Source organism: Melospiza melodia, chromosome W, assembly GCF_035770615.1.
Source record: "Melospiza melodia melodia isolate bMelMel2 chromosome W, bMelMel2.pri, whole genome shotgun sequence".
In the NCBI taxonomy this organism is placed as follows: domain Eukaryota; kingdom Metazoa; phylum Chordata; class Aves; order Passeriformes; family Passerellidae; genus Melospiza; species Melospiza melodia.
The window spans coordinates 58,444,647-58,454,547 of record NC_086225.1 but is presented as its reverse complement, the minus strand read 5'-3'; the positions used below and the strand labels follow the sequence as shown (position 1 = coordinate 58,454,547).

The 9,901-nt window shown below is 53.2% G+C and overlaps 1 protein-coding gene across 1 annotated transcript; it reads right to left on the bottom strand.

Moving 5' to 3' along the window:
* Positions 1 to 1,753: 1,753 nt before the first annotated feature.
* ST8SIA3 (ST8 alpha-N-acetyl-neuraminide alpha-2,8-sialyltransferase 3) lies at positions 1,754 to 9,332 on the bottom strand. Its single transcript, XM_063179506.1, has 4 exons — positions 9,131 to 9,332; positions 8,059 to 8,181; positions 5,739 to 6,296; positions 1,754 to 5,565 (listed from the first exon to the last, which is right to left on the bottom strand). Exons 1-4 carry the CDS (start codon positions 9,298 to 9,300, stop codon positions 5,283 to 5,285), a joined length of 1,134 nt encoding a protein of 377 aa, XP_063035576.1. The 5' UTR covers positions 9,301 to 9,332; the 3' UTR covers positions 1,754 to 5,282.
* Between the last annotated feature and the right edge of the window lie 569 nt (positions 9,333 to 9,901).

The window sequence follows — 9,901 nt, the reverse complement described above, 5'->3', positions numbered from 1 at the left end:
AGAGGCGAGTGCAGCGCTCCTGAGTCGGAGGTGCCTTTGTGGGCAGGCGGGAGGAGGGTGGGTGGGCAGACCCTGATGGGGATCTGGTGCCGCACATGAGCTGGTGTCTGTGCCCTCCCCTTTCCTCTCTTTTCCACTCTTTTCCTCTCGCCTTGCCTTCTCCTTCTCCAACAAATTCATCAGGTCTTTGACTTTTTCTTTCCAAACCTGCACCCGATGGCTGTGTCCCCTGAGGATGTTTTGTTACACACCGTAGTGTCTAAGTCTGGTGTCTTTCCAAGTCAATTTCAAAACCTTCCTGGGAATCAAGGTGTAAACATCCCTGCGTGGTGCAGCTGCAGCCGAGGGTCCGATCTGACGGGCAGTGCCTGCCCCCGGAGGCAGGAGGGTGCCGGGTGTCCTTTGTCACACAGGCGGGACAAGGTGCAGCCGAGCTGGCAGCTGGGCACGGTGGGCAGGAGCGGTGCCGGGGGGCCGGGGGGCTGCTGCTGCTTCCAGCCCAGCGAGCTGGGGCTGCCCAGCGGGACAGCGTTCCCTGCCTGCATGGCTGCCTTTGCCAGAGGCTGTCCCTGCTCCTGGGGGAGGGAGGAGGGGGTTTCTTTGTTAGCTTCCCTTCTCCTGTCTGCCTGCAGCCAGCCTCCCCTGCCACCGCCGGTGTCCTTGCTCCCCCCAAGAGGCAGCGGTGGGGTGGCCAGGGATGGCAGGCTGGGACAAACCTGGGGAGTGACCCGGCCTGGCTGAGCTTTCTTGCCCAGCATCCCTCTGGTTTGGGCTGTGGCTCCCCTGGGAATATGAAATTTAATTCCTCTCCTCTTTTGTTCTCTGGGGTTTTCTGTAGTGTCCTGCAGCACCCGCACCTGACCCAAACCATGCAGGAAAGGGTGACTCCAGGGTGACACCTCAGTGCAGGACACGGCACAGGCACAGAGAGCTCTCCTCTAAAGCAGCTGGCCAGGGCCTGCAGGTGTCATTTTCACCTGCTTTCAAACAAACGTTGCAAGTGTTTTCTTTGGCATTTTGAAACTGCTGTCACAAGCCCGTTCTCTGCAGAGCGAGCAGCTGCAGCCCCTCAGGACAGGGCTGGACATGGGGCAGGGGGCTCAAGCATGCTGGCCACTGGCACCCTCCAGCCCCAGCACCCATGGCCAGCAGAGCCTTCCTCACATTTACCAGCGGGAGAGGAAGGAAAGGATTTTTCCTATGCCATCCCCATCCCCAAATTGGGTTATAGGACTATAGATCCCTGCCTCTCTGCCAGAATGGTCTCAAGGATAAATGTATGGGCTGTAGTGGGTGTTAGTGGTGGGACACAGCACAGACAGAGCATCTGGCATGGCTCTGCTCCTGTGCCTGCCAGCCTGGGGGACTCGGTCCTGGCAGTTCACGTGAGCTCCTAAAAGCACACGGCAGAATTCCTGCCAGTGAGGGCAGTGCAGTGCTGGAGCCAGCAGCAGGGCACCTGGAACAAGAAACAGCAATGGGCTGTAAAATGTTCCTGGGGATGTATTTCACCTTAATGAGCAAATACCCTGAGCCAATCACTGCCCACATTCCCACACTTTTTATCTTCACCTATTTCACAGGAGTGCAGAATTTGATCCATGACACCAAGCCTGTTGCACTGCATAATTAAATATAGGCAGCATTAAGCAACACTTTTGGCAACTCCTCTGGTGAAGTTTTCCAGTAAAACCTATCAGTGGCCCTGAGCAGTTTGGGAAATAATAATAAGGAAGAAGCAGAGGCAGTGGAGTTTTACAGACTCCCAATGCACAAGAAACCATTTTATTTAAAAACAATGCATTCAATATCAGGTTATGGCACATGAGTCAATGCTGCAGGCACATCTCACCACAGGATCACACTGAGAGCTCCCGAGCCCCGATGCTCGTGCCGAGGGGAGCCAGGGCACCAAGTGCTGTGCTCCAGCCTGGGCTGGGGACACACACAGCCTGGGGACTCACAGAGCCTGGTGCCAGCCCTGGGGACACACACAGCCTGGCGCCAGCCCTCAGCCCCTGTCCCAAGGCTCTCCGTGGTCATGGGGCTGGAGCAGATCCGCTTGCAGCGTCCTTCCCACCACTCGCCTGAAAGGTGCCCTGGCCCTTTATGAACATCAGCCATTGAAAAATAAACGATGCTTTTAGTATGGCCCTTACTAATGAAACCTTTATTACAATTATGGCATTTTTTTTCTTTTTTTTTTTTGTGTTTTTATTTTTTATCGAAAACAACTCCATCAGGCATCGAACTGTAGAGCCATTGAAATAAAGACACATTAATTTACAGAAAACCTGCTTTTTCCTATTTGCCCTGTTTTTGCAGCCTCCATTCACAGTTAGCTCTGTTTCACAATCTCTTGCTTTTTGGCTTAGTGTTACAACTAAACCTGGTAGCCAAATGCCTGTTTTCATCTGCCTTGCTACCATTCACCAAGGAGATGCAAGCAACAAAAACAGAGAGCCAAGATGTATGAAAGAAGAGAGGGAACATGTATTCCCAGTCCTATGTACACCCTTGGCAAAGGGGCTGGAGAGGAATGTGGCTGCCACTGGACACTGTCCTGGCAGCCCAGGGCCAAGCAGGGTCTCCCAACAGAGGGGGCTGCTCAGGAGGACTTGTCTGGATTTTGGAGCCTCAAATGTTTTGTACTTACAGGTATTGATCACGCTGCATTAGCTCTGTTGGCTTGTCTAGACATTCAGTCATGGGAAGGAGAGTTCTCCCTGAACCATCAGCAATTCATGCAGGAAGGTTTGGGGCCAAAGAGAGGGAAGGTGATGCCACTTGCAGGGGCCACTGGCTGTCCTGAGCGAGGAGGGCAGCCCCCAGCACCTTGTCAATAACTATTCAATAAATAATAAAGATGCTTTTTTATTAATGCAAAGGCATTTGTGCTGGAGAGAGGCAGTCCCAAAGAGCCTCTCCTCCTCAGCCACTGTCTTGTCCATCCCCTGCCATCCTCACCTGTCCCTCAGAGCCCACCTGGCAGAACAAAAGCTGTGCACTTTGAGATGGTTTTCCACCTTGCACAAGCTTGGGCAAAAGAATATTGATACTAAGAAGCAATTTACTTTGGGCTGTGCTGTGCCATCGATCACGGGGCAGAAGTCCCCATTAAAATCAATGATTCTGAAATGTTCAATGTGGGTCTGGAGCATCGATGCTTTTGCTTAAAAATCAATGATGTAATATGGCGTTCTGTCAATAATTTTTCTGTATTCCCATTTCCAAATATTTGCAGTCAGTTTTGTGCTTCCTTCTCTGCATTTGGTGCCTCTTTGTGCTTTTGGAAAGTTCTGGTGGTGACGCCAGGACTGGCAGGGGGTTCTGCCCCTCTCCAGGACCACGGGACGTTCCAGAACTGTATGGAGCACACTGCTCCCCGCTTTCATGCCAGTATAATGATAATAGCTCTCATTTCTTTAATTTGCTGAGGAGAAGTGATGGGTCCCCACAGGAAACTGGTAAAAGGCCTCTTGATAAAAATATCTGGCATTTAGAGAGGCCAAGAAGGGTCACTCAGGGTTTGGGGTGACCCTTCTGCCCCCGTGGGCTCTTTGCCTTTAGGATTGGAGTTGCTGGGCACTGCTTTACATGGGCCTCAGTGACCAGCACGGCTGTTGTACAGCTCCATAGGAAACAATAGCAGAAATTATTCATTCCTGCCCTTCAGTAACGACCAGAGCAGAGCTCTTCTTTCCCTGTGCAATTTCTGGCTTGGGCCAAAACCATCTGTGTGCTCCAGCACGTGGAGAAGTGTCCCTGCAGTGGTGCCTGGTCACTGCCAGCCCCACCACTCCCAGAGGCAGTGACCCCACAGCCCTTGCTGGCACTGGGGGGACATCACCACTGCCCCACTGTGGCTCCATGAGCTGGGAAATGTGAGGTATTTCCAATGAAGGAGAAAGCCACCAGCTCCTTATCCACCCAGGGGTGTTGGGGATACCCATCCTGGCTGCAGTGGGCACCAGGACATGCCTGGGCTGCTCAGCTTGGGTGCTGTGCTGGAGATCTCCTTCCTCATCTCCTATGTCTGAACACAGGTAAAGAAGCTAAGGAAAATTAACTTGTGCCATTTTAAATACTGGATTGTGCATCTTCTGTCATTGTGGGGTCAGTTCTCACTCAGAACAGTAAAAAATGGTTAAATACTTGCCAGCATACTCATAAGAAACCCAGTTATTTCCCAGGCTTTATCCTGAGACGTAATGGCCAACACCCCCCAACTGTAAGTGACCCTATTGTTTGTCCTGTCCCCAAACAGCTGGATTTCCTGTGGTGCCAAGGAAGCAGCTGCCCTGTCTGCCTCGGAGTGCTGCTGGTGATGGGGAAAGGGGGACGCTGCTCCAGCTGGCTGACTGGTAAGTTACAGACATAAATGGGGAAATTTTGTCATGGCATTGCCTCTTCCCTACACTCCAGCTCTGCTCACTTCCCTACAAAAACTGGTTTTAAAAATCTCAGCACCTGGCTTCCATTTTTGCCCATCCTGCCAGTCCCTGCCCAAGCAGAGGGATGAGGTTTGGGGCTTTTCTCACCAAATAGGTCTCCAGAGAAGCCTAATTCTGTATATTGTGGTGGTTTAAGTTTAAAATCAAATGACAGAATAGCATCAGCTGGATGGGAATGAACATGCCTCCATCTGTTTAGTCTGGACTAGGATCTGTCCCGAAAAGGAATTAAAACACTGAAGTATTCCAAGAGTGATATAAACACCTAGCTAAGGTATGAGCCACTTTGTGACCTTCTTCTTGTTATTCTTTAAAAAATGTAAAATTCAGTAAATAGGAAAATACCCAAGTGGTGGAAATCAGGATCCACACTGAGGAGCTTGCGCGTGACAATGCGCTGGAATTCCGAGTGGCTTTCTCCATCGGCCACGGCAACGCTGAGCTATTGACAGCAACAGATACAAAAGAAGCAAAACCTTTTAAAAGTAGCATTTCTAGCTCTAATGGCAAGGAACAATAAAATTATTTAGGGTATTTAGTAGAATGCTAAAATATGAACAGATATTAAAACATACTGAGTGGCTTATCTAGAAATGCAAAATGTTTCAACTTTGCAGCTGCACAAATCGCATCCACAGAACATGATAAAAGCTTCTGCACCGCTAAATATGCTGAAACCTTGGATGAGCAGTAGCTAAAAAGCATCTTTAAATTATGGAAATATTCTAGGGTGGGTTTGTTTCCTTTTTAGAATTCTATCTGAAGAATGTTTAATTTGGTTTTGGGCACTTTTTTAGACAATTGTTTGGCACTTCAAGATTTAGGTTCTTAGGCACAATGCGACAAGGTGAGTTTGGCCAGTCCTTCACCGTGCATCCTGTAGAGCAGCTGGAACTCTGCAGGCAGCTGGTGGGACTCCTGCCACTTGGTGGTGAACTTGGTTCCCTTCTTGTCGTAGTAGTGGTACGGGAGGTCCTCCCGCGTGTTGGGGTCGAAGGCGAAGGGCCAGAACCCGTACAGGTGGATCTCGTCACAGATGGCCGAGGCCAGGGTGTACATGAGGATACCTGTGCTCAGCCGCTTCGGGGACAGGTGCTTGTTCCGCCAGTACCTGGGAAAACAAGGGGGACTCAGACTCAGGCTGCTCAGAAGTAGCTGGAGGCTGTTCTGAAGCAACCACAAAACGTCAGTGGCTCTGGCAAGCAGTGCTCCTGACTAGCCAGATGTGCCTCCCACATCAGGCATGAGAGGGAAAATTGTTAGCAGATGTATTTGGCCACCCACCTGTTAACGTGCTGCATGATATTTCCTGGCCAAGCCAGCTGGACCTTTAGCTGCCCTCTGTGCTCAACAAAGAAGTCAACCAGTGTTCTTGTGACTGTCGCCGACGTGTGGAAGAAAAAAGCGGGGATCCAAAGGATGGCCCCGTCGAGCTTTTTCAAACTTAGAAAGAAGTTGTTGCGATCCTGAATGGTCAAGAGGTTGTTGTAATACTTCTCCAGGATGCTGGGGTTGAAGGTGGTAAGGTTGGTTTTCCTTCCAACATCTTTCTGGAAAGCCTCGGTCGGAGCAAAGTTGCAGCGGAAGACAAAATCCGATTTATCAATTTCCTGCCCGCACTGGCTCCCGGTCAGGATCCCGCTGTTGCCGACCACAGCACAGATGTTGTAGTGCTTGTTCATGATGGGAGACACGTCAGGCAGCAGAGACCTGAAGTTGTTGCTGATGGCAAACACATACTTATGGCTGGAGTAATCGTAGTGCATCAGCTGCCCGATCCGAACGCTGCTCTTGATCAGAGAAAAGTTTTTGATGACGTCAACATGCTGAAGGATTTCTTGCCTAAAACAAGAACAAAATAGCAGAAAACTAGGATCTCTATTTACCCTTTTTTCAGTGGATTTATTTGCCACCTAGACTTATGTTTTTCCTTTTTTTAATTTAAAGTGTACTGAAGTAGTTTCCTGAGCAACATGGTGCAGTGGCTTTTAAATCAATATAAATAGATGGGAATGAGGGAGCTGGCTCCTCACTTTTAGGTCCACTTGGATTTACTGGCTGGTCCCTACTGATGCCAGCTCAGGCTGTGCCTGTGCCTCTTGAAATAGTGTCAGGATTAAAATATGGGATTGGCTGCTTAGGACAAGGGGTGCAGCTCCCATTACAACCCCACAGCCACCCAGCACTGCACCGCTCTGTCTGGGCAGTGACACAGGGTGGGCACAGCTTTCTGCTGGGACTCTGTGTGCCTCTCATTCCTGGTGCAGCCACAAGGCACGTGAAACAAACCCAGGATATCCAACTGAATTGACAGGAGACAATTTATATATATTTATATTTATGTTTTCATTAACAAGCTTCCAATCACAAAACCAAGCGACAGTCACTGTCTCCATCTATGCAAATATAATTCCTTAATTCATATTTGGGCAAGCACAGCAGCACTTTTAGGAGGGTTATTAGGGATACTTACCAAGCAAACAAAACCAACCCTGCTTGGGAATTTCCCTTGCAGGGCATAAAATTAGAAACTGAATAGGACTTTATTTACTTATGTTTATGGAAAACAAACAACCATTCCTCCAGCTCACATCCTCCAATGTCTGAGCATTAATGGAGTCCCACTGGGTGCCCTAATTATGGGTTCTGGCTGACGGACAAGTGCAAAGGCAGCTCCTTGAGGCATCAGCTAAAATCATCCAAGGGGTAGCGCAGGAGCAGGCTTATGGAGCTGCTGGTGCCAGGGATGGAGCAGCACCGAGGGGGGCCACTGTCACTGTCACACAGCCTGGGAGATCCTGGGAAAAGATGGGACTAAGTGCCAAGGGCAGTACTCATCCTGCTGTCCTTGGACTGTGGCCTGAAGGGAGGAGAAGAGCCCAAACCCTGCGCTGAGGGGTGCAGCAGCCCCATCCTGCCTGGCCACAGAGCCAGATTCCTGCTCCGCAGGTGGGACATGTGAGCAGAGCCACCAGGCAGCCCCTAAACCAGCAGGCATTTGGCAGGACAAAATTACAGTCCAACATGGCAGTAGCTGTCCTAAATGGCTACATGGTTTCATTTTCTTTTACAGAAATGCTAAATATATGCAATCAGCAAATAGATGTATGTATAAAGAGCACAAAGCTGTGTGCCTGCCCCCACAGCTGGAGCGGAGCTGGAGGCAGAGCAGCACTGCACTTGCTCAGAACTGCCAGCAGCTGGGAACTTTCTCTGTGTGCCTCTGGCCTCCATGAGCACAGCCTTTCATGGCTTTACAGGCCAAATGCTTCCACTCTTAAACCACTGCTATTTATCCTGGAGTAATGACAATTCCACTTGCACACCAGGAAACTGGGTCACGTTCTAGTACAATAACTAAGTGTGTTGCAGCCTGGTGTCCTGCTCTGAAATAATCAAGTCTTTCGGGACAGCTGCAAGTGTCTGGGGGAAAGCTCTGGTTCAGCCTTTGTCTCTTGCCGCTGGCAAATTCCTGAGAGCTCGGAGGACTTAGCAGGGTGCTGCGTTCCCTTAGCTGCCCAGAGTGCTTAGCAGGGTGCTGCATTCCCTTAATGCCGCTGGGAAGGGCACGGCCGGGCCGGCCAGTGCCCAGGTGCTGGCTCACCTCTGGTGGGCAAAGGCGCTCCGGTTGAACACCCACTTGGAGGGCTTGTCCTGCAGCTCTTGGCCCAGGGAGTTGGTGAGGGGCACGAACGAGGGGTCCAGGAACTTCAGTGCGAACTGAGACCTGCAGGTGGGCACAGGCGCCAAAACATGCACACACATGGGGACACATGGAGTCATAGAGACAGCCATGCACACACACGTACACACATGGAGATACAGAGATACCCATGCACACACATGGGGACACGTGGAGTCATAGAGACAGCAATTTTCACATATGTACACACGTGGAGACACAGAGATACATACATGTACATACATGGGAACACATGGAGACACAGAGATACCCATGCACACACATGTACACACATGGAGACACAGAGACAGCCATGCACACACATGTACACACATGGAGACACAGAGACAGTCATGTACACACATGGAGACATTCATGCACATGCATGGGGACACATGGAGACACAGAGACAGCAACTTACACACATGGAGACATCCATGCACCGACATAGGAATGCATGGAGACACAGAGGCAGCCATGCACACACATGGGGACACATGGAGGCACACACATGGAGACACCCACGGATAGACATGGGGACACCCACGCACATACATGGAGACACTCATGCACACACATGGAGACACCCGTGCGCAGCCATGGCGACACACATGGAGACACCCACACACACACATGGAGACACATAGAGACATGCGTGCAGCACCCATGAGGACACCCCCGCAGACACAGAGACGCCCACGCAAGCACACAGCACACGTGCACACACAAACCACACACACAGACCCCCACAGACCCGCAGCCCGTTACCGGCCGAGCCCGACCCGCCCCCGCGGCCGCCGCCATCAGCACCACGGAGAGCGCCCGGCGCCGCCGCCGCGCCGTGGCCGTGCCGTGGCCGTGCCGGTGCCCCCGCCCGCCTCCCCGCAGCCCGGCCCTTGCGGTGGCCGCTCCCGGCGCCGTCCGGCCCCGCTCCGCGCCCCCCTCGCTGCCCGGCCGGGCCGGGCCCGGGCCGCCATGGCGGGCCGCGCCTCACCGGAATCCCGCGTGGAACATGTACATGCGGGGCCCGGCGGCGCGGGGCGCCCCGAAGATGTTGTCCTTCTTGAGCGAGACGTAGCTGATGAGGGACAGGATGAGCAGCGCCACGCTGAGCATGACGAGCCCCAGCACGCTGGCCACCCGCACCATCTTGCAGCTCCGCATGCCGGAGGCGGCCCCGCGGCTGGGCGGGTGCGGGGCGGCCGCGCCGCTACATTGGGGGCGGCGGCGGGGCCGGGGCCGGGCCGGCTCCGCCGCGCTCGCAGGAAAATGGAGGGACGGGGCGGTGAAATGGCAGCCGGGAGCGCCCGCACGGCCCCGCACGGCCCCCCCGCTCCCCCGGCCGCCGCGGCCGGACGGCCTCGTGCGCAGCCCGGCGCCCCCGTGACCCCCGGCAGGCCCAGCGAGGCCCGGCAAGGCCCTGTGCCACCCCCGGCCCCAGCGGGCCCACCACCGACACCAGGTGTCCCCTCAGCGTCCCCAGTGTGCCCTCAAAAGCCCCAGTGCCCCCCGGAAAGCCGCAGCACCCCCCAACCGCCCCGGGGTGTCTTCCACAGCAGTTCTCGCCCCCAGTGTGCCCTCAAAAGCCCCAGTACCCCCCAACAGCCTCGGGGTCTCCTCCGCAGCAGTTCCCCCGCAGTGTGCCCACCCTGACATCCCCAATGCTCCCCCAGCAACCCTAAGGTGCCCAGACCACCCTTCCCCCTGCCTTGGGGTGCCCAAGTGACCCCCAAAACCTTGTGTGGCCCAGTCTGGCAGCCACAGG